Raw genomic sequence first — 26,312 nt, 5'->3', positions numbered from 1 at the left:
TTACTTCTATTACTATTATTTATTTTACAAAAATCTTTTTGTTATTTTTGACAGTTTAAAAAAATAAATCGTTCTGAGGAGGGCCCATATCCGGGTCGAAACGTTAACTAAAAATACGTTTTCTTAATTGACCGATCACCAAGACTCTATAATAGATTACATACGAGGTCGAGAATTCTTATTCATCAATTTTTCAGTACTTTGGGGCTAACCTAGCGTTTTTTACTACGTATTGAACACTGTGGAGTTGATCAACTCTTGGTAAGCCCCCCAGACGGTTCTTGTAATCATTTAACGTGATGTTAATAATCCTTGCAGTTCTCTCATCCCTTGACACGTTTGCTCACTTTGACGATGCTGATATGTATCGTTTTGTCTTCGACCGTGGTGGTGAATGTGTATAGTTTCGCACGGATCTATCGTATTGTTGAAGAACTATCTCCGTCTAATGATGGGGTTGTCCTTACAGCAGTTCTATGCCCTCAGTTCTATCCTATGGTCAGTTTATTGTAGGGGTGGTGGTAAACCCCCTAAGGTATTGCGTCTGTTTGTCCAGGTACCAGTTGCATATTACAGTTTTGCCAACTCAACGTCAATTTTTCAGTACAATGGGACGAACTTTATGTTTTTTACTTCGTATTAGGCATTGTGGTATGGACCAACTCTTTGTAAGCCTCCCCATGCGATGCTCATAATCGTTAAACGTGACGGTTTTCAACGTTGCACTTTCGGCATCCTTGACACGTTTGCTCACCTTGATGGTAAATGTGCTCAGTTTCACGTGAATCCCCGATGAATTCGGTCATGATTTTTCGATTGTTCCCATCCTTCATCAGAACCCGATGTGTGAAATGCTCGAGACAGGAGAATTAAAATCTCTATGATTCTTGTGAAGTTCTATAGGATATTCGGATATCCATCGGACCAGGATGTGACCGATCGGTGGATCGTCCGAGTGAGTTGATATATCGATAAGATTATGCCACTACTCGACCGAACCGTATAGATTGTTTACGTCAAAATACGTGAGATACGATTCCACGTTACTGGGATCAAAATCTTTTCCCATAAACCTGTTATTGGCCCGAGCCTGTCGATCAGAATATTGTAAATTTGCTTCCCGTGTATTCAAGCATAGCATCGAAAGCAAGTTCCGGCACTGTGTAGTAGTGCAACGAATGTCAATCATATGTTCTGAGACATCTGGTCAGATCACCGTTTTGCATTTATCAATCTCTATAGTTCTCCATTGGCTCTAAATGGAATTCTTCCCAAACATTTTTAGCATGCTTGTAATTTTCGTTTGAGATATTTGCATTACATAGGTGTGAGTAGAAATGCTTCTTTGCAGGTAGCTGAATTTCATCGAGCTTCTCCCAGCAATTAACGTATTCATGGGGAAAACGTCGTTGCCAGTCATCAAACTGAAATGAGTCTGATTATTGCAGAATTTACGCGTTGTATGTTTATCTGCATCATTCAAATATGTGGAAAGTTTATGGAAAGGATGCTGCTAGCCATAAAAATCAAAACGAATCGACGAATCTCAAGCACATTATTGTTCCATCAACGCATTCGTTAATGAGATATATTTTTCCTTATTTCCTGGCAGCAGCGTAATTTTATGGGGGAAAGTTAATGCTAGGTATTTTAATAAAAATTGTGTTTCCAATAGGGTTGATGAATTGTGTAAAACTGATGGAATTGTGAATCGTGTAACTGTTTATAACAGCCAGGAATATGAATATTTTCACATACGTTAATTCTTAATTAATCTGTCCTGAAAGACATGTCAGAAATCAAATTATTGCTTTACATCATGTCATCGTACTACAACAATGCGGATTGGAAAATGTTGTGATGCATACCGCACTCTCGACAGTTCCGCTAGAATCTACTGAATTTGTATTTTCAAACATAGATAAGCCCGGTTACATTACCTATATTGCATGAGAAGTAGTACGTGTAACAAAATGAAAACCAGTAGACGACAAAATAAAAAAAATGAGCGAATGTTACCAAGAGCTTTCCCGTCTATAGAGGAAACGGAAGTCTTTTCATGTTACCGGGAAACCTGCAAAATATTAGGTTATATTAGGTTGGCTAGGTTGTACAGTCTCGAGTTGGGGATAGATTATATTAGGTTGGGTTGTAGTCAATTCCTGGGTGGACCCCAAGGCTCAGGAACCGGAAAATGCAACTGGGAGGACCCACGAGGGACCCACTAAGAAGGATCCAAGAAACACAGCTCACTACACCGCAGCTGGAATGGCCGGAAACTCGTCAGGCATCATAATTGATGAAGACGACCAAAGAAACCGGACGGAGTTAACACCTGCCGCCCGTAGGCGGATAAAACTGGAAGATACGGTGGACAAACTGGCTACTCTGGGCAGGAGTATAATGAAAACCTATGGCAGCAGTAATAACCTGCGCAGGGAAATCCGCGAAAAAGCGGATGGGTGCGTTCGTAAGATTACAGAGGAGCTGTACGACGAATACCTGCCAACGGACGAGAGGGAAGAGCTCATAGTCACATGGACAATGAAGATTAGTCAAATCCTGGTCACGATAACAAAGGAGACAAGATTTAGTAACGCTCTGATAGCTTTACTTCATCAAAGAAGGGAGGACGGACAGAAGGTGATCGACGACTTTTGCAGCGAACCTCAAATTGATTTAAGCAACGAAGAAGTCGACGAGGTGAGAGAGACATGGGTCAACACCGGCAGGCGTAGAAAAAGATTAGAAGGACAGAGGGACCGAAACAGCATCGAAGAAACGATAACGGAAAAGTCCCCGCAACAAAAAAGGCCCAAGCACCCCACAGGCGGGGCTATACTCACATCTACGGCAACGAGCATCCTAGAGGAAATGCCGACGACAGGCGACAATGAGGACGGAAACACTGCCATCACCCCTACCCAGGAATCGACTACCGCCAGGGAATCCACCCAGAACCCTGCGCAGCAGAACGCAGAAGAAGCGAACCGGGGATTAACCATAAGCGCAACCACACGGGCCGCCATGATCATAATCAGGGCTGAGGGTAAGTCCTACCAGGAGCTGATTAAATACCTTAAAAAAAAGGTTAACACCAGCGACGTAGACGTCAGAGTGGTGCGGAAGGCTGCAAGAACCGAGGACGCCTTAGTCGACACCGGCAGTGCGGAGGAAGCAAAGATCCTGACCAAAAGGATTACAGAAGAGGGACTTACCGCAGTTATACCGGGCCCTCGAAAAACCAGGGTGATATTTATGGGTATAGAACCTACCGTAACCCGGGAGGAACTTGCTATAGCTATTAGTCAGGGCGTAGGGGAACCACCACGGGTCATCTTCCTGGTACCGAAAGAAGGCTCAGGAGTCCAGACAGCTTGCGCCGAAAAGGACGCACAGGCGGCCAAAAAACTGATTAGAGAGGGCAGGCTGAGGATCGGCTGGTCGACAGCCAGAACGCGACCTTGGCAGGATTCCGGCACCTGCTACCAATGCGGAGACCAAGGGCATATGGCCAGAACGTGCAAGGAACCAACAAAAGTCTGTTATAGGTGTAAAGACCCGGGGCACGGAGCGAGAAACTGCGAACGAGAGGACGACTCGAGCGAAACAAACTCTGATGTGGACCCCAAAACAAACGGCAGGAGGAACTCTCCGAAAGCCGCAGCAGGACCACCTCAGAGGAATAAGGTGACGAACAATAGACCCAGTCGGAATTCTACCAGCACGGTGAGCGATGCCATGAAGATAAGCAGGGGCAATAAGTACCTTAGGTCAATCGGCACCCAGACCGAGACAGTGGCGCCTTACGCGATAGCACCTGGGACGGAGGGGAGAAGAGGAGAAGGCCAGAAGACGTACGCCGCTGCCACTGCGACGACGGCCGAGGCTCGCCCCCACGACGGCCATGACGGCCATGACGGACAGGGGACACGCCCCCCTGCGAAGGCCCCACCATCAACGGGGACAGCAAGGAAAACCTCACCAAGAAAAAAGGGACATGCGGTGATGGTTGACATGCCGGGAAAAACGTATCAGGTCATGCTGCGGGAGGTCAAAGCCAAGATGACCAAATCAAGGGATGTCGAGAAGGTCAGGATGACGCGCGGGGGGAAACTTCTACTCTGCGTCACAGAAGCGGCAAAGGCGGGTGACATCGCGGCCTGCCTTAGAGAAGCACTACCGCAGGACACAGTTGTCAGAACCCTGGGGGACGGAACTACAGCCAAGATACGGGGTATGGACATCCTGGTAGATGAAAGTGATCTGATCAACGCCATTTGCTCGGAGATCCCCACATTGGCAGAGGAACGGGAACAAACACACGTAGTAGGAATGTTCACCTACCCGTGGCAGGAGAGGGCTGCGTGGGTCAAGCTACCAACAAGAATTGCGAACCGTCTGAAGCAACTAGGCACCCTAAGAGTTGGCTGGACAAAGGCCAAGGTCACCGATACCAAAACTAGCCCTACCAAATGCGACAGATGTGGGAGGACGGATCACATCGCAAGACAATGCGGAAGGCTAAAAGCTGGAAATACGTCAAAGACACGCAGGAAGGACCAACGAGAGGGGAGGCCCCCAATTGAGCAAGGAAGTCCTGCTGCAACTGGGCCAGCTGGATCCCCAGTCGGGAGCAGCACTCGCAACGGAGACATGGGGGCAGAGACCCCCGGCAGACATAGGGACCCGGAAGACCTCATCAATGGCAGGTAACAATCGTCCTCCCACCATGAAAATATGGCAGGCCAATTTGAACCGCTGCCATCAGGCGTTGGACCTAATAGTTGCCGATGCGGTGAACAATAACGTCGACATCATAATTGCCTCTGAACTGCCGTCCCGAATAGGGACAGGAGTTCGTGCCAGGATATGCCATGAAGCTAGTGCCGGTATAATCCTCATAAACAAAAGGACCCAGGCCAAGACAATCCGGACCGGGAAGAGGTACGTTATTGTTAAAATAGGAAAAACCTTGGGCATCACGTCGATGTACTTTTCTCCAAATAAACGAATGGCAGAATTCGTAAGCTACTGGGACGAGGTAGTGATCGAAACCACTGAAGCTGCAAGCAAGGAGGGAATCAGCATTATACTAGCTCGGGACCTGAATGCCTGGGCCCAAGCATGGGGAGGGACTAAGGAAAACCCCAGGGGGAGCATGATCGTGGACACCATGAACACGCACGGCTGGTCGTGTCTTAACGTAGGAAAGATACCCACCTTCCACAGAGGAGAGGCGACGTTTATAATAGACATTACCATTGCCATGCAGGCGGTCGCCCAGACAGTAACGGGATGGCGCGTGATCGAGGACATCGAGGCGATGAGTGATCACCGGAGAATCGAGTTTAGAATAATGCCAGTCAAGGTCGGTAACGGGAATACAGGATGCGATCGCCCGAGGGACATACCTGGCTGGAATATGAGGACGACATCAAAGAAAAAACTCCGGAACGCTATGGTCCAAATGAGGATAAATACGAAGTGGCAGGAGCTCCGAGCACCAGAGCTCCAACGGGAGATCATCCGGCTGATAGTGGACAGCCTGAACAGGGTAGCAAAAAGAAGGACCCGATGCTCGGGCAAGCCCCCCGTATACTGGTGGACCGGGGACATCGCGAAATCCCGCACGAGCTGCACGAGAGCGCGGAGAATATTCCAAAGAGCGCGCAAGAGAAGGAAGTCGGAGGCGTTCCTTGAGAAGCTGACCACCGAACTAAGAGAAGCGCGCAAAAAGCTTAAAACACTAATACGTCAGAGTAAAGAGAGGGCGTGGAATGAGCTCCTCACTCAATTGGAAGCAGACCCGTGGGGGAGGTCATATAAAATCATTATGGGAAAATTAGCGGGACCCGGCCCCCTGGCACCGGCGTACAAGGAGGATGCCGTCAAGGCGGTGGAAGAGCTTTTCCCACCGGGAAAAACCCACCCAAAACTCACCCTGAAAGAAATAGACAGGGTCGTCGAGGAAACCGACGCCAAGACCCTGCGAGTATCAGTGCCTGAGGTGATCGAGGCGCTAAAAACATGCAACCAGGGCAAGGCACCCGGGCCGGATGGTATTCCAACGGAGGCACTGAAGGGCCTGCAGGAGGCGTATCCGGACGCTCTGCCATCCCTGTATACGGAACTAATGAGGAAGCTGAACTTCCCTATCGAATGGAAAGCCGCACGACTGATACTCATCCCGAAGCCACGGAAAGATACGAACGAAGCAACCAAGTACAGACCTATCTGTCTCCTCAATACCATGGGCAAGCTATACGAGAAAATTATAGCTAACAGGCTCACGATCCACCTGCGTAAGGTCAGGGGACTAAGTGGGCTCCAGTACGGCTTCATGAAGGGCAAATCGACCGCCGACGGACTTAGGGCTGTGACCGACGTCATCTCGGAGGCGCTACGGATGAAAGAGTCCGCATGTGCGGTATGTTTGGATATTAAAAACGCGTTCAACACCGCAGGATGGCTGAATATTATGGCAGCGATCTGCAGGGCCGACACACCCGCATACCTTATGGCGCTGGTCAGCGACTACCTACAGGAGCGGTGGATCACTATAGAAACCGAACATTATTCTATAGCGCGGACCGTTACCAGAGGAGTTCCCCAGGGATCTGTGCTGGGTCCGCTCCTCTGGAACGTAATGTACGACGGGGTAATGCGCCTGGACCTGCCAAAGCGCACTACCGTTACATGCTACGCCGACGATACTGTGATTCTGGCTGTGGGAAAGACTCCACGAGCCGCGGCAGAGAGGGCAAGGCTGGCGACGGATATGGCCGTGAAGTGGATAGGAGAACAGGGCCTGAAGGTGGCTCCACACAAAACGGAGGCCGTGCTCTTCACCAAGAAGAAAAAGTACCAGGGAGTCACGAGGGTTAGAGTACTAGGACATCAGATTGAATACGCCCAAACACTGAAATACCTGGGCGTAAGACTAGACAAGCGACTCACGTACGGTGAGCATATAAAAGGCGCCGTGTCAAAGGCTGTAACTACGGCAACAATATTGGGTCGACTAATGCCAAACATGGGCGGGCCGCGCCCCCCCCGAAGGAAACTATACGCAGCTGTAGGGCGGTCAGTCGCCCACTATGGAGCACAAGTCTGGGCCACGGCTCTGAACACACAGACACACCGCAGGGCGATACAAAAAATATCTAGAATGGAGGCGCGACGAATAATCAGTGGCTATAGAACGACCTCCACAGAGGCTGCAGAGGTGCTGGCAGGGCAACCGCCCCTGTATCTCATAGCGCAATAACAGCGAGAGCTGTATAACCTACAACTCCTGAGGAAAGACTCTCAACTCACCGAGAGGATAAGAGAAAGCCTCAAGAGAAAGGAAAAAAAGGAGGCACGAGCCGCGACTCTGCGGAAATGGCAGAGCGAATGGGAGAAGACAAGCAAGGGAGCGTGGACCAGAAGATTGATTCCACACATCGATCCATGGTACCACCGAGACCATGGAGAGCTGAGTTATACGCTCACTCAAGTCTTGACAGGCCACGGGGCGTTTGGAGAATACCTCCACAAGTTTGGGAGAAGAAGCAGCCCCAAATGCGGGTACTGTAGGGAGACGGCGGTGGACAGCCCAATACACACTATTTTCGAATGTCCGAACTGGAAGGATATAAGAAAGGATAACTGGGGGTACCAGGGACCGACTTTGACCCCAGGCAACATGATAACCATCATGTTAGAAACAGAAGGTAACTGGAAAGCTATATCCGGGAAAATGATGGAGCTTATCTCCACCAAAGAAGCAAGCGACCGGAACAAGGGGTACTAGGCACAAGAGACCACAAACAACTATTTACCACATCTACATACGATATTTTAGCTACTATCTAGTCTACTTTACCTACCTAGTTATTATATTTTAGATATGTGTTTTCTTATTCTTTCTTTCATACACCCCAGTGATTTTACATCACTTTTTATCTATTCGATGTTCACACACGATATTTTTTAATTACTGACAGGATTTTCATCCTATTCGATTTTTATTTAGCTATTTGACACATTTTACATTAGCCCTTACTCCAGTGATTCTACAGCACTTTTCAACTATTTATTTATTTATCTATTCAGCAAAAGCCAACCCACTAGGTGGTGGTAAATGGGCCTTATAGATACCCAGGAGTCAGTTTATCCCCCATGGGACCTACATCGAAGAGAAAGCGCATAAAAAAGATAGGGCTCAGAGCCGACACCCACAGAGCAGACAGAACTCCCTGACATCCAACCTCCCTTGGAAGGGTGCTACCCCGCGCTCCCACGGGGAGGGGCTCCCGACCAGGGGCGACTGCCGTAGCCGGTCCGAAGCCCGGTTGAGAAAAGTAGACGGGCCTAGCTGAATCCAACCTTAGCCCCGTGCTGGCTACCCCCAGCGGGCATGATGCAGGCGCCCGGGCTGGCCTCCCTCGGGAGGCACGCTACGGTGCCGCATCGGGCTTGCTGGATCGGGAGCAAGATGTAATGCCGAAAGGCGGTTCCTTGCCCCTGAGCTGAGGAACTCCAACTCGGCGGTACATCTTCGGCAAAAAAAAAAAAAAAAAAAAAAAAAAAAAATAGGTTGGGTTGTAGTGTCTTGGGTCAAGTTAGGTTATATTAGGTTGGGTTGTAGTGTCTTGGGTCAAGTTAGGTTATGTCAAGTTGGAGTAGCCTTGACGTAGGTCAGGTTATAGAAACCTCGATGCCGTCGTGCCAACAGCGAATTGCTCAAGCATCATTGAACTATCGAAGCTAGCGATCAAGCTTGATCGAATAAATCATTTCAGAAAGTATTTCATCAATTTAGGTTAGGTTGGGCAGTCTTGGATGAGGATAGGTTGTATTAGGTTGGGTTGTAGTGTCTTGGATCAAGTTAGGTTACGTTAGGTCAAGTCCTACCGTCTTAGGTCAGGTTAGCTTTTACTCCGCTGGGTGTTAAGTCGGGTTAGAGCTAAGGATGATGTAAGCAGGGAGGACTATCTCCGCGTACAGAAAGTGTCCGTAAAGCCGAGGCAAAGAAATTGAGATCGCGTCGCTGCGTGAAAAATTGTATCCATTTTTCAAACTTCACTGAGTTGACGAGTTATAAAAGTACGTAGTTGGAAAAGAAAAAAAATGGTTCTCGAATTAGAGAAGATTTCTGTACGTACCAAGTTTCATCATCTTGCTCATTATAAATGTTTTTATCGTAACACGTTTAAGAGTTTTTGAATCGTTTAATTATTTGTATTTTTATGTGCAAAGAAAAAGTATTCAAGTTTTGGGAATTCTTCATTTTGATTTATTGTTCATTGTTCATGATAGTGTTCTGCGGCACATGGTTTCCGCTCTTTTTATTTGAAGAGTTTGTGGAAAAGCTGGTAGTACGCAGTGTTTGGCGTGAGAAAAATCTTGTCTTGCCGACCCTTCACCGGATGGTATCTGCACATGTAGTTTTTGGGTTTTATGAGTCATTAAGCAGCGTGGGACATGTGGTGGGAAAAATCGGTCAACGAAAAGCAGGTAGCGAACAGTGTTTGGTGTAAGAAGAATCTTGTCTTGCCCGCTCCTGACCGGCTGGTATGTGTACACACAGTTTTGGGTTTTACGACTCTTCATAGCGAACAAGTACGAGCCTGCACATCCCCAACCATATTAGCGTGGGGTATGCAACGAGAAAAAAATCGGCAAACGAAAAGCTGGCGAGCTCTTGAGAAAATAGCGTGGGGTGTGCAACGAGAAAAAAATCGGCAAACGAAAAGCTGGCGAGCTCTTGAGAAAATTTTCTCCTAGCTTATACCGCCTTCCCCGCGTCACTCTTTTGTCTGTATGTCACGTGGTGCATGCTCTACGAATGATTGGCCGGCTGGTTTTTGCTCGGTGGAGGGTGGGTGCGACTCCTTTAGTACAAATTCGAACAGCGGTTTGAAACTTCTTTAGTAATTTTGAAAATCCTTCGTGTGAAAACAGGCGTTTTTGATAAAGTGAGCTGTGAAGATGAAAAAAAAAATCGGTGTTCATTTGGAAAATCTCAAGACTTCAACGAGTTTATATTTTTTGTGAGTACTTTATAGAATACACATATATATGTATATGGTGCTACGCCAATCCTCTTACGATACTGTGAATGTTGAATTGAATTCCGTAATGATTTAATGAATATTATATATATTCCGTAATGAAGTTTTTCGATTTGTTTTAACTTTTCTGTATTCCCTATCATCATATCCATAAAAATTCTGAAAAAATTTTAGAATCATATCGAAAAAATATGAACGGTGTCACGTGCGGAGCGGTCTCGCACGCGACGGCTTCAACCCTCTAAGATCTCACAGAGGTTTATATTTAATTTTTAGGTGGGTTGGGAGGTGAACGTCCTCTACAGGGCGTTCCCTGGGAAAAGGTTTGGAAGATTTCAATTTATCGTACCAATGTTTTGATGGGAAGCAAAGTAAAAATGTTTAATGGCTCAAAAACTAAAAGCAGAGAAGGTTCGAAACAAGGAAGCTTACAATATGTTCTTAATCTAGTTGTTTCCACTCATTCAACTACTCACTTTTCGGCGGTTACAGTCCTAATGGCTCACGCTCTCACACGATTATACTCTATAGTAACACTCACATACGCTTATCACTACACTTCTCTAAGGAGTTCGTGGCTCAACGCTTGCACTTATTTTAGCTTCGTAAGACTGACACCGCGACGCGAGTAACCTTTTACGGCCGTGGGTAGATTAGAGAATTACGCTCTCATCATCGGTTTCGGAAAAAGGATTTATATCTCTATACGTGGTCGCTTCGAAGGAGCCGGGTTCCGTTGATGTCGTTATTCAGACGGTCTTAAGACGGGACTGCCTTCGCTCGCTCGTCCGACACCCCTTGGAACGTCGGGCGGCGAGCGAGTTTTCGCTGAATTTACAATTCGGGGTTTTCGCTAAATACACAATTCCGGAACAAAGGCTCGCCTCGCGACAGTCATCCTCGAAGCGCGTGATTTCGCGCTCGCCTCATCCCGGTGTTGATTACACCCGGGATCTGGCGGGCGCGAAGACGCTGACGTTGCTGGCCGTCCAACTACGCCGTTGCGCTTGGTTACTCCACGAACTGGTTATAATAAAATATTTTATATAGACTAACTAAAACTATGCTTCCTTGTTTCTAGAGATAATAATAATTGATATAATCGGTAATATAGTCTTGAGTAAATATGCGGCGCTCGTGACAACGGATGGAAAAGAGGGTCATCAGACTCCTCACCCCATTCACCACCACGATCGCCGACATATAAGCGGGTGTGCAGAGGGGCGGCTTATGATGAGGAGGATGATGAGGATGAATTGACTGATTGTGATGCTGATACGGCTAATCATCGACCCCGAGCGATGTATTGAGGATAGTGTTGGTGATGATCATCGAGAGTTTAAACCTAATTTGGCTGGCGAGCATCATCTCGAATCATCATCATCATCGAGTGATGTGGAGGATGAGGAGGAGGAGGTGGAGGAGGATGAGGCGGAGGAGGAGGAAGCGGAGGTGGAGGGTGTTTGGAATGGCGGTGATGGTGATGACGAATGGGTAGAGGTGGATGTACGGAAAGTGGGCATTGAGTTTGATAATGATTTTGACGGTTGCGAAGACGTACGCATCAGATTCGGTTTATTTCCGGATGAGATTGATCAAATCCATCAAATGCTGGGAGACATCGATAGAGCTGATGATGATGGTTATTATTCGGACTAGGATTAGTGTGTAGCACTACATTAAAATAAAATTCTAGTATCCTCCACACCTTCTCCGTATCACTCATCTTGAATAGGCGGAAACTTTTTAGAATTGGAGATTCATCATGCATGTAAATGATGAGTGCAGCAGCAGCATCAAATTTTCTATTTCGGCTTGCTCTTTTTACAGATTTTTCATCGCAAATCAATTTTAGAAAAAAAAAAATGCCATCTCATTCAAGTGATGATGACGATGAGTGGTCGATAGTTGATTGGGGCAAGGATGAGGAGGCTGAGGAAAAGATAAATATAGGATTTTCCGAAGCAACACGCGAGTTCTTGTTGGCGGAGCTTCGGGATCTCGTCGAGGATGCGCGAGCTGCTCGAGTGAGGCCAAACAGCCAACATTATATAAATTACGGTGATATATGTATGGAAATAACTGTAGAAAAATGGGCGAATGAAACTATCGTAATAATTATAGATGTCGAAAATATCGATGATCATGATGATCATGATGATGATGATGATGATGATGATAATGTTAGCGAACAGGATAACGATAATGATTTTATGGATTATTTCGAGGAATAAACCACGCTAAATTCACAATTATTGATTATATATTTTTCACAAGTAAAAATTCATAACACTTACATTTTGTATGACAGTACTGTAAAAAAATTGGTAGAAGTCAATTTTGGAATAATGATATGTTTAATTGATATGGATTTGTGAATAATATGTATAATTTTACTCGTTAAAATTTAGAATAAGATAACTCAGAATAGAATAAGAAAACTAAATGTAATTGATGTTATGGATCCTGGAATGTGTGTGTGTGTGTGTGTGTGTGTGTGTGTGTATGCGTGCATGCGCGCGCGTGTGTGTGTGTGTGTAACGCCGTGGATTTAGGGGGGCCAGGAGGGAGCAAGGGAGGAGCGCCCCATCTTTGGATTCGAACTGTCATATATACACTACTGTTATCATAATCTTTTTTATACTATTATTATTATAATGTTTTTGACCTGTTCATTTGTTCAGAAGTTGTTCATTAGATAGAGTGATTATCATTTACTGCAGAATAGGAATGTATTTTTTTTCGTACAGACAGGAAACATAAACATTTTCAAACAATGAAACAAACATTTTTCAACAATAAATAATATTAATAATGCGATAAACTGCGGAACTGTGGAAATAAATCGATTTTCACCTAAATCGAAGTTGATCTGAGAGCGAAATTGTCATCGCAGACCCTCGACAATTACTGCATTATCATAAATTATCCAGCTCCGGATGGCCCGACAAACCCAATTGTTCTTCTAGCCGACGCGATGAAACTAATGTTTCCTCAGTGAATAATTTATATGGAGCATTTCACTCAAATTCGACCAGGCTCCGACCCTTACCCTTTTCGATTCGACTCCAAATTAAACACTGTCCAAGGACTTCGCTCCATCGTTGTTGCATAATCTACCGAAATAACAAAAATTTTATTGTAATTAATATAAAGATACAGGTAAACACAAAGCGGGTCAAAATTTTATGTACGCCAAGTCATTGAACAAACATATTTTTTTCTATCGGCAAAAATTGGTATGCAATAATTTAATATTTCGTCAACAAATTATATGCGTTAACTCATTTAACAAAGAGAAAAAATTATGACCGGAGGTTTACCTTTAGTACCTTGAAGACAGACAGGTGCCGTCGCGGCATCGTCCTAAGCGCTTGCAGTTTGCTCTGCTGGCATCTCGCCTAGTTCGGCAGCCTGGGTAAGACAATATTTCCCCATTGTGCACTCTGTTACCAGAAATAGACTCAAAATAAAATTTGTGATTACACATGACTATATATGAATCTTAACCTCACTTTCATGCTCGTTTCATTCAATCCGTAAATTACAATTTAATAAAGTATTGAAAATAGCATATGCATTTAAAAAATACCATTTTCTCACCTGCTTCGACATGATGTGGGGAAATCACTGACTACACGTTACGACGCGACTTTTATCACAATGAAAAAAATCTTTGGAAAACTCGTTTATACGTGCAAAGCCGAAAAGCCAAGAATGACGTGTAAATCATGCAAGCCCATCTCCTATCTTTGCAGCACTAGCGCTTCCCGTGGCTGCATTTCGAACCCAAATTTTCACCACTTTCAGGGTCAACGTTTATGATACTTTTTCTATAGGCGTTCGGGCTCCTTTAATCTAGGCTCCATGCAGTCGACGTAGTGACTCGGAATGCATTTGTTATTGAGTCGGAAAGTTGATTCTTCAAAGAACGGTCGAAACTTGATGCTAATGCTCTTTGAAAATTGGCTTTATTTGACTGAAACGAGGAATATGTTTACATGTTGGCTGCTTGGAAGAAACGCAGCAGGTGGGTGGGAACACTTTGTTTGATCACTTTTATTATTTCGTACATTAGAAATAACAATGAAATTTTTTCCTATCAATACGTGACATGGCCAAAATAATTACATCTTTAATATTCAGTGTTCTAATATCTGCTTATTCAATTTATCACACGTACAAAGATCATCGGCACTTTCAAGCAACTAACAAGGAAAGTATCCCAATCCGAACTCCCCGATTTGATTTCTTTTGTAATATGTTATACTAGACTAAATACTAAGCGAGACATATTTTTTTTTGTCGGCCATGAAACACTTTAAGGGGGTGAAACCACGCTTCAAAGTGAGGCATGTCAAGAGGCGAATTGGCAGTTTCACCCACAAGAACATAATATTTGTTAACCAATCCAACTGTAAAAGTTCTCTCATTAAGAGAAATGGAAAATGCATTTTTCTCAGAACAAAAAAAAAAAAAAACAAATAAGTGGGTGAGCCAGCCCTAAATATAATCACATTTATGCAAAAAATCGTCAAATTCAAGTCTCAAATTCTGAAAAAAATGAAGATTGCCTTTGAATGCAAAAAAAAATTCTTGTGTTTTTGGATTTTCGCGAAAAAAAATATTGGCCGGGGTAACTAACCCCGAACGCTGTTTATCTTGCGCGTATGCAAAAAATCGTCAAATTCAAGTATAAGAATCAGAAAAAATACACAATACGTACGAACACGAAAAAAATATGACATATATTTGGATTTTCTCGAGACGAAATATTTGAGGGTTAACTACCCCTGAACGCTGTATATCTTGCCTGTACGCGAAAAATGGTCAAATGAAATATGACGTATCTTTGGATTTTCTCGAAAATAAATATTGAACGGAACTATCCTTAAAATGCTTTGAATCGTTAAGTTTTTTTTATTTTCTCACTGTTTCATCAAAGGCTCCAAAATAAATCATCGGGAACAAGGACAATGTAACGTTTCGATTGAATTTTAATACGTTTTATTGGTATAACTTGTCATTACGAAAAATATAAACAAAACATTATTAATTTTCGAATCTTGAACAATAATGATAGTCGTCGAAAAAGTATTTAAAGCACAAGGATTTTATACACCATGAACATCAGATAACAGTAACGCTTGTGCAGCCTTCGATTTCGCAATGGGTCTTACGAGAATCCCCGAAACTGAAATTAACTGGATGTCCGAATTTATCTGGTTTTTCATCTATGTACCCAGATTTATACCAAAAGTATCTGAATAGATTAATGTATCGCGGAGAGGATAATTTAATGATTGTGGACCAAAGATTGCAATTTTACAATGTTATTTCTTAACTGTAGACTGATTTCATGATTTGTCAGAATAGCGCTGTCGAAAAATTGTCGCACGAACTTTTTCCAGATTCTGGAACCGTATACATCTAGAGGTTGGATTTTTACCGTCGTCCCTGATGGTATTAATTTTAGAATGATATTTCTATTCTGGGGTGTAGTTTCTGCTACTATTGCAAGACAATGACCACTTCATAAATCAATTAGTAATCCGCTGTTTAGTCCTACATTTGGAAAACATGTTTCCGTCAACCAAGTTTTAACGATATCTGGAATAAATAAAAAGAAGTGAATGCGACTTAAGGTATATTTTTGTGAGTAAGAATGTGAAATAAAAGTTATGTTTTACTTATACCTGACGTGAGTTTTCCAGATTTTAATGCCGCTATATAAATATCAATGCGTCTCAATAAATTCACATCTACAACCGGCCCGAACTTGCCGCTTTGATCTTTAATCACCAAAAAGAGAGGTGATAAGTTTTCTTTCAGCTGATATCAGCGGTTGTATTGTGTAACTATGGTTTGTAGATGTAACTGATTGGACAAGGCACTGTACTTGCTTTTCTCCTTCCACAGCCAAAGTTCTTCCTGAATGCATCTCCAGTTGGAATCCGCTTCGATCGGAAATGTAAACATTTTGAATTCCAGAATTTGCTATATCGTGTTTAACATGTGCCACAAATTCATCTGCCTTCATTTTTAATCGTTCAGCATCTTCTGAAGTTTTTCTAGTGATAAATTTATTGATTTTCTTAAATACTATTTTGTGTGTATGTTTAAATCGATTCAACAATATTTTTGACGAATAATAAATTTTCTTGGGAACTTGGACAGAATTGATCAGATTCAATTTATCAAAATTTGCAACGTTTCGTTGGTTTTATTTATTTTCCAACTTCATCAGGCAAGCTGTAACAGATGTACATAAACTTTAAAATTAAGTTGCATAAAACAATAGACATGATACATGTAAGTTACAAATTCAGAAATAATAAACTAAACAAAATTACAAAATATTTACTTTTGAGGTTAAATCATCGTTAAAATCCTCTGGTCCATAACATCAAGTCAAAAATATGTTTAAAAAAGACTAGACAGATATATACATTTTTTTTTAATAAAATTATAAATTCATTGTGCCAATAAATCAATTTAAATAAAATAAAATGGACAAATATAATGATGGACAAATACACATGTCAAACGTAGTGACTCTTAAATCACAGACTGTACTACTCTCACACAGTGTGATAGTACGTGTGGAGGTCGCATTATCTGTATTGTCAACATGACTCTGTTGTCCATGACTAGTACTGTTCATATTGTGCGCGAAAGTTCAACCTCTAAGTAAAATAAAAATAATTACTATGACTTCACTAAATCCTTAACATCATTTATCAGGTCACTGTAAATTGTACTGAGATTTTGCGTGTCGGATCTAAAATTGACACAATTCATCGCCTTAATAAAAATCATTTCACTTAGGTTTCTCTTCATGTAATTTTTCTCCAGATCTAAAATCTCCACATCCTCGAACTGAAAGTTATGACCATCTTCAACAAAGTGATGTTCCGCTAATGCTGTTTTGTTGTTTTTTATGGACTTCTCAGGTCTGCAGTCAAGTTTGTGTTGTCTCACTCTGGCTTTTAATTTTTGCCTGGTCTGTCGAACGTACCATTTCCCACACGAGCACGGAATCCTGTATACCAGGCCAGATCTATCTTCTTTCTCCACTTTGTCTTTTAGCCGGGAAAATAGATCCTTAACCTTGAATACATTATAGAATACCAACTTGCAGTTAGTGTGCCTGAATAAAGATCCCAGTCTTGGTGACAAGCCTTTTATGTAGGGAAATCTGCTAAACGACCAATTCCTGTTGACATTGTTGCTCCTGATGTTGTTTCTAATCCTCTCGGACACAATTTTCTCACACTTGCTGATGACCTTGTTTGGATAATTGTTAGATGACAGTAATCTTCTAACCATGCGAATACTTTCCTTGGTCTTGTTCACATGACTCAAGCGCATGGCTCTGTTCAAAAACCCTTTTGCAACCCCCAATTTCTGGCTCAATGGATGATTGGAATTAAAATTCAAAATTCTTCCTGAGCTGTACGGTTTCTTGAACCAAGAAGTTATAAGATCACCATCTTCTGATCTTTCTATTAGTATGTCCAAAAAAGGCAACTTCCCGTTATTCTCAACTTCCAAGGTAAACTGGATGTCCTTGTCAACACTATTAAACACATCTAAGATGCTGTCTACTTTATCCTTTGGAACCACTGCGAAGAGATCATCAACATACGACTTAATAATCGGAATTTCAAAGTCAAGGTGAGTCAACGCCATTGAAACAACATAATCTACTGCAATGATGGCAATTGAAGGACTTGCTGGACTCCCCATAGCACATCCTTCCTTCTGAAGGTAAAAATTGCCATCAAACACGAAATATCCCGAGTCGTAACAAAAATCAATAAGCTCTAGTAGAGTAGTCTGGTCCAATTGCACAAATTTCTGGATTTCATCCCACCGCTCAATGATGATTTTCCTTATTAAACTGTTATGAACATTGGTAAAAAGAGATACTACGTCCAGTGATATTAAAACATGGTCTTCGTTTACCTTTTTCAGTTTGATTTGGTCTAAAAAATGAAATGAGTCTGTCACATTATATTTCAGACTCATTACGAACGGTAGCAGACTCTTATGAACAAAATTGGCGATCTCATAACCTGGTGATCCTATGCTACTGACCACTGGTCTAAGTTTACACCCAGGTTTGTGGGTTTTCTTTAAGCCATAGATTCTTGGTGCCAATGCACTGTAAGTTCGCATTAGCTTACCTTGGATGTTGTCAAGGATACCAATATCCACAAGTTTCTTTATTAAGCGGTTGCTTATGTTTTGTAGCTTTGACGTAGGATCTCTTTTGATCTTTTCATATGTTTTACGGTCGCCAACCAACTTATTCATTTCTGTGAGGTATTCTTCTTTGTACATGACCACTGTTGAATTACCTTTATCTGAGCGCATTACTAAGAGATCTTCATGTTGTTTAAAGAAATTTCTTGTGACTTTGATATTTTTAACTAGGTTGAAGTTTTTCTTGTGATTGCTGTTGCTTCTACGCTGATATTTAATGTGATTTGTCACAATATTTACACCTCTTGCTCTCAGATTATTTCTCACTTCCGTCAAACCCTCGTTGGATAACTTGTCATCTTTCACTTTGTCGATACATCCCTCCAGATCCTTAATAATTGTAACGACCGGTTGATTGATATTCGTTGTTGGTAGTCCATAGTTAAAATCTAACTCTAAGATCTTCTGGACTTCTGATGGTAAAACTGTATCAGTGAAATTATAAATTCTGTTTCCAACTTTTTGTTCTACATTGTCAGTCATCTTGTCTTGTAGCTTCCCAAACTTTTTGATGTTTTGTTTTTTTATTTTCTTAAAATTGCTCTCGTAGTAATTATGGAGCTTGTTCACAGTTTGCATCCATAAAACTAATGGAAAACGGGACTCCACGTTTCTTTTGAGGTTATCTATCGTACGTAGTAAATTATCAATCTTCCACAAGGTAATCTTGATTTCTAGATTTAGTAGCTTGGTTCTAGTACTCAACAATACGTGACTAACTTCTCTTCCAAACGGGTGATCATCTAAACAGACGGTGTAAATGTAGTCCACCTTATTAAAAATATGTAGAGGAATTAAGTTGTTGGCTCGGCATCTAAGTAAGAAATTCCGTCTATTCCTCATGTTGGCTAGTTTCTTATGGCAACGGGTTAAATCTTTAACCATCTTACATGTACTTATATCGAAATCTTGTCTTATGCGTCTGAAAAAACCTCCCAGTTTTCTAAAATCCAAATCTTGGTTCTCATCCATGTTAAATGTAATGAATAATAAATTTGATAAATTGAATCTGATCAATTCTGTCCAAGTTCCCAAGAAAATTTATTATTCATTACATTTAACATGGATGAGAACCAAGATTTGAATATTTTTGACGCTGTAACTCGGAAATCTTCATGGCCAATTTCTTTCTGGACGTGTAAGGCCCATTTGCGTGAATCATTGTCATGAACGATGAAACCGGTGTCTACAGCTGCTTCGAAATTATTCAACGTAATGTTGCAAATTCTAGCGATTTTTTCTCTGTAAGTGCCACCTTTATTTAACGAATGAGCCCATCGTCGCAGTTGATTTATAGATTTTACTCTTTTAACATTTTTTCTTATAGTGTCAATGCGTAAATTTCTTTTTTGTCCGCTTCTCCAGAAATCTAGAGCTCTTGATTTATGATCATACAGTATATCTTCTTCGTATTTCGTACACTCATTTGGAGGTGGCACAGGCTGGGTAGGTAAAGTATGCATAATATCATCTTCTATTATTTGGGCATTCGTATCTTTTTCTATGGTTCTTGAAAATCTAGGGATTCTTCAATCGTCATTTCCACGCCATGAAATTCATTCATCGCGGCTGATGAAATATCTTCGATGTTCTCATCTAATTCAATAAACGCAAGATAAACAGCGTTCAAGGGTTGTTACCCCCTCCAATATTATTTTAAGAGAAAATCCGAATATATGTCATGTGTTCATACGCATTGTATATTTTTTCAGATTTTTAGTCTTAAATTTCACCTTTTTCTTCCGGAAACGCAAGATAAACAGCGTTCAAGGGTAGTTACTTCTACAATATTTTTTGTCGAGAAAATCCAATTATACGTCGTATTTCCATCTTGTTTGTACGTATTGTATATTTTTTCAGATTCTTCGGCTTGAATTTGATGATTTTTTGCATACGCGCAAGATAAACAGCGCTTGGGGGTAGTTACCCCGGCCAATATATTTTTTCGGGGAAATCCAAAAAAACTTAAAGTATTTTTTGTATTCATATGCAATATTTATTTTTTTGAGATTCTTAGACTCGAATTTAACAATTTTTTGCATAAATGTGATTATGTTTAGGGCTGGCTCACCTCTTTAATTTTTTTTTTTGAAAAATACATTTTCCATTTCTCTTCGTGAGAAAACTTTTCCAGTTCGATTGGTTGAAAAATATTGTTACGGTTTCCCCCTTCGAATATGCATGTATTTATTTGAGTAATCAAAATGAAGGTCTGATGTTCCCTGACAACGAACATCTTTTGGAATCAGCGAGGATCTTTCTGATTATTCCTTGAACGGACTTTAAACGACACACGTCTCCTTGTACTTTTGTCCTGAATAAACCGCCCCAGTCTTTTTGAATTCTCCTGATTATTTATTTCGTCCTCTTACGTAACAATATTATGTTCTTGTGGGTGAAACTGCCAAATCGCCCCTTGTCATGCCTTACTCTGAAGGGGGTTCCACCCGTTTGAAGTATTTCATAGCTGATAAAAAAAAAAATATGTATCGCTTACTCTTTAGTCTACTATAAAATATTGCAAAAGAAATCACATCGAAGACTTCAGGTTGGGATACCTTCCTTGTAAGTAACTTCCTCACTCTCTTGTGATTTCAGGCAGCAATATTGAATTTTATCACTTTTGAAAATGAGACATTGAACCGAGCGTTCAAGAAATTTAAACATCTCACTATATGGAACAGAACTATGAATCTTTTCTTTCTCGAAAATAGTTTAATAAAATTTACCAATAGTCGATAGTCAAAGTATTTTTTCCGATCAATAAATTATTGCTACTACTATTCAAAATTTTCCAACGATTGTGAAAGTTCATTTCGCAATTTTTCAATGATGTGAGATTGAATAAATGAAGGAGACCTAATACTTTCATTGAAAATTCAAGTGGTATTACAATTATTGAAATGATTTCTGTGCTTTATGTTAGTGCGGTTCAAAACAAAGAAATTCCAATCGGAAGCGTAGAACTCACGAACGTAGATCATATCCTGTGACACAAATTGAAAATCAACTTCCTCGAAATGCACCATGACGTTACAATTAGCTTGAGGCCAATCATGTTATAGAATAATGTCAGAACATTGATACGAAGATATTGACTTGTCAGATTCAAGATTGTGTCCCTTGTTCTATCAAAATAAATAAATATTCAATTTTTAACATAGTTCATGAGGATTTTTTTCCAAATAATGTAATACGATGCAATATCTTGTTCATAGTCCTTTGAACATCACCTTGTAAGAAGGATATTTGGAAAGAATCCTTGTGTTGTAGGAATCGTTATGAAATTTGTGGTTTTCAATTCGTGCCACTGAATAACTTCTGCGTTTCCGGTTCTATTTCTAATCTGAGGGTGAGATTTTTTTTTTTAGACAATGCTAACATGAGATGCAGAAATAATTGCGGCGAATGGAGATTCACAAGCCTTCAGTCTTAGCGTAGGACCCCGTGAAGAGCGTGAAATTGAACTTGGTTTTAGGCTATTGATAAATTGCAGGATAATTCTCTGATCCAGATAAGTAATAAAAAAGTTAGCGAGTGAGTAAATCCTATAGCAGACGAAGTGATTATTTGCAAGGCAACGTGAACTAGTGAGTCAATGCATTCTTTACACCTTACTGAGGTTCCACGAGACCGAAGCACGTGTGATAACTACAACTAACTAGCCAGATGACACCGTCAACTAAGATTAACTTTGAAAACATTTTTAACTGAAGTTATTTAACATTTCTAGATTTGGATTGGTTCAGTTTGCCTAGCAAAATTCAAACCTACAATCTAATTTAGGACTTCAAAGACTAGTTATCTGAGTTTAATGCCAAAGAGAGTAAAAGTAAGCTTCAAAATAAGATACCAAATTAAATGGCATAAAGTTTGAAAAACAATGCTGGTCAATAATAATGCTTGAATTACAATGGTGCACAGAATGATTCCTCGGTAGAACGAATTGGCAGCAACAGTTGGGTAACAAACTTATCGCTATTGGCTCAATCAAAGTAAAATGATGGGATATTCAGCCATTATCGTCTGTAGTATATCCCACTCTTCAATTTTGCCTCAACTGATGTTAAGAAGGTGGCGATGGCCTGATGAAATTTACTCTGGCACCTGATGTCTGACGGAACATCCAAGTTCGATGGTTATAATGATTGCACCGCTCGAGAAACCAGGATCCTTGCCACCTAAACGTTTCGACCATCAGGTAAGGCATAATTTTCCTCGTGTTAATCAAAGTTTAAACTTCGAGCCTGCTGAAAAAAACGAATTTTATCATTGAATCCATGTTAAAATATTGTAATTGTCAAAGATCACGTAATTAGAAATTTACCCACATGCTTCCATGCCTGACAAATTTAGTTCCGCTTTGACAATGAATTATTTCGTACCTGAAAATATTAGAAGCTATTATTATCAGACTGAATCTTTTGGTATTTTTGGATACAACTAATTTCCAATAAATGCACAAAACAAATCTTTAGTGAGACGCATTTTTAATTTCATGTAAATAAAGAATCTGTTCACAATAAACATTGTTTCTACTCACTCACTTCTATTTGTCCAAACTCCCACTTGTTAATGACATTTCACATTAAATTTCAGATTTTTTCTTTCAATAAATAACATCCAATTTCTGTATCGTTTGATATTTGCGTCGGTTGAATATTTTCTGATATCGACCACGGTATTGCTGAACGATAGTATTCTTAGACAATAACGCTACGTAAAAATAAACAGCAACATAACCTCAATCCGCAGTTTTATGCACGAGAGATTTACAGCTCTTGAGTCTTGTCTCATTTTGTGTACGTTGCCCCCTGCTCAGCAGATGAAACCATCGCCGCCGGGCGATTTCACCGACCAATGAGATTGAATTATTTGACGCATGCGCATTGTATGTATAGTTTCAAGAGATTGTCCCGGTATATTTGTGATATTCGGCAAATTCTGGATTATATTTAATTTATACAATAAATACAATTTTTGTTGTTATTACAATTATGTAATTCATAGCCAATAATATTATCATTGTTTGTGCAATTTTGTTAAAGGCACATAGCACAAGTACGGGTGAAAAACAAAAAATGTGCCTGCCAAGTACGTAGCTCTTGGAATGATGTTTCGATATCACTACACGAAAAGCGAGGTCCGACTTCACGACGTGTACGTGCGGGGAGGTCGTCCTTGGCATTTTGCCAGATTTCACGACAAAGATTGACGTCAAGTTTTTCATTATAATATAATTATGGTACTTCGCGGCTTTTTTACATTTCAGATGTTTTTGATTCGGATTTTAACTTCTACTGCACAGTACTCAGCCGGGATGCCACCGCTTATCGTTAAATACGCCATCTTATTTATCAGTCATACGATTATCGAAGCTAAGGAAAGCTTCAAAAAGCTGATGCTCTCCCTGATCGTGATGTCAACTCTCAGGCTGATGTAGGAGCTGCTTTTCCTCTAAGGGATGCTGAGATCAAGATCAACATCAGGTTGAACAACCACCCCTGCACGCTGCTGCGCCTCACGAAGATAAGAGGAAAAGAGACAGGCTATAAGTACACTTAGTTTAGTCAAGGTGCAGTCAAAGTTCGCAAGCAGGATGGTGAAAAGGTCGTTTCTATCACTAAAAGTCAGGACCTGGAAAAATTCTTTGGCAGGCTACAGCTGGATGTCGAAGCCTCTAAAGAGACCTCTGCTTCCAATGTATCCTTCACTCCAACAGTGGCATTCGTCTCGCTGCGAAGAGTCTGCATCAAGGGGCAGTTGGTAGTGAAAGACGAGGATGGTAGCGAGTATGAAACTGACTATGATGTTTAGCCTCTGTGGCATCTTCATGATTTGGAAGTTGTAATTCCGCAACTGTTTTACCACCGCCCTCTACATTCTATACGTTGCGCTATACTTTATCACCACTTAAGTATTTTTCTGCAGCTCTTGATTCTGCACGGGACGCCTTCTACGAGCATGTCATCTTTAATTCCGCTTTTTCATCGTCAGCCAAGTTTGCAGCGTCCACATCATGCAGTTCTTCAGTTGCTATTAATTATCGTCTCCGTACTACTTCAAGCCATAGGCAAGTACGTTCGTATGGCCTAACAATTCAAGCGCGTGTCATTTCAATTCGGATTCTATGTTAGCGCATAAAATTATATTCGTACCGAATTAGCATTGCGTCCCGAGTATTGCCTCATACCGGTTTCAGAAACGTATGTTGTCATCGAAGTACGGAATTTCATGGTAGAACTAGATGGTTACAGAATCATACGCCGGGATGCTTGTCGAATCAACCCTCCTCAAATTCGTGACAGCTCCTTCCGATACGCATATCAGAGTAAAAATATAATTTTTCAAAATCTTATCGAAATTCCAGTGGAAAGCTTCACTTACGCATCATGTCGGTACAGATTGAATTACCCCAAAAACTTCACGTTTCAGCTCGTATAAAAGTCTTACAAGTGAACATAATAATTGATGAATGTTTTGTTGAGAAACGGTTCGAATGTTTTTTTTTTTTTAGAAGTGGCATTCAATTAAAAATTTCATACTGATTACTGCAATACGCTGATATTCACGATAGAGGCTTTGGTACAATTTACGAAGCGGATAAACTGAATTGTAGGTGATATCGATCGTATATAAATTTTTAGGTCCGTAGAAATAAGTTCTTACCTTTCCGAATTCACTTAGTCCAGGAGCGTTCTCTTGAGTATCGTTCGCTTCCCCAACAGAACAGATTGCCCTGCCAGAAAAAACAGTTATTAGAATGATAAACACTTGCTGTCCAGAGAAATGAAAGAATTTTATGCATCGCAATATTCAAGTAACGGCAAATTGATTTATTCGAGTTATCTGAAAGAAGTATGGAAAACTGAATACTCTATATTTCAGCTAATTTCACGATCGCTTGCGGTTTGTCCATAAATACAAGTTGACAACGTATGGCTAAGACCAGCATGTTGGATGTCAGCATTTTTATTGATAATGTTTATTCGAAAAAATCAATTGTTATCAGAAGGCTCTTTGATGTGGTGGGCACTTGAATTTGGAGTCACACTACTCGATTCAACATCAAATTGGTATCAATTGTCATTCAGTTCATCGAGGAATATTATTGACCAATGAGTTAAAATAGAAGATCAATCATCGGTTTAGATTTGTTGAACATGCCAACTTGTTACAGAAGCCTGTTCAACTACTATATACCTATAGACACCGTCCATTCGCGAGCTACGCATGCGCCGCCCACTCACTTGCAACTCATAAAGGGTATACTGTATACTTCTCAACAGTTGCATTGGGTGAGAAATCTGACTTTTATCGAAAAAGTGTGTGACGTTGCACCATAACATGCACATCACAATAAACCCCAAACTCACGGAGCGGAGCCGGGCACGCCAGAGAGCAGCCGTAGAGGACTGAAGGCGTGGAACGCGCACCTGCGACGGCAGTCTACCACGAACTGCGCACCCGTGAACACAACTGATCGGATCAAGACAAGCTAGACGACCACCACATCCAAAACCAGAGGAGCGACCAAAGCTGCAATCTGCAGGTCAGAACGGCGCTTATTACCACCCCCCTCCCTTACCTGAAAACCTCACCCATCTGTCTTCGCCTTCCCCAACACCACTCTCACACACACATACATACATCCCCTCTCCCAACACACCCACGCACATACGCGCACGCTCGCACCCCTGATGGAATCCGGCTAAGCTAATTTCAAGTAACCGCCATACAGCTCGGGCGAGTCCGGCTGCAACGAGGGACCCGATCGACCCTTTCGTTAATTATAGATAAGTGGACGACCAAAATACAGGCAATTCTTGATGTCTTCGAACGTGTCGGCTCTACTCTTCTTTGCCCCCCCACTCCGCTTCTCACCATTCATCATCCGCCCCTTTCGTACCGATCGCCGGTCGTTACAAATTATTTCTGCCAAGTACGACATTCTTAAAAAAAAAAAAGGAACAAATATAATAC

General features: G+C 41.5%; 1 protein-coding gene across 4 annotated transcripts in view; it reads right to left on the bottom strand.

The window, feature by feature from the left end:
• Positions 1–26,312, bottom strand: part of LOC124307480 (dipeptidase 1-like) — a 1,861,010-nt gene that overhangs the window by 684,386 nt on the left and 1,150,312 nt on the right. For all 4 annotated transcript variants that reach the window (XM_046769153.1, XM_046769154.1, XM_046769155.1 and 1 more), the window contains exon 8: positions 24,999–25,068. In XM_046769153.1, the coding sequence (XP_046625109.1) occupies positions 24,999–25,068 (70 nt within the window). The remainder of the gene's footprint in view (positions 1–24,998; positions 25,069–26,312) is intronic.

Source organism: Neodiprion virginianus, chromosome 6 (assembly GCF_021901495.1).
Source record: "Neodiprion virginianus isolate iyNeoVirg1 chromosome 6, iyNeoVirg1.1, whole genome shotgun sequence".
NCBI lineage: Eukaryota > Metazoa > Arthropoda > Insecta > Hymenoptera > Diprionidae > Neodiprion > Neodiprion virginianus.
The sequence above is the reverse complement of the archived record's forward strand: the minus strand, read 5'-3'. Positions and strand labels throughout refer to the sequence as shown.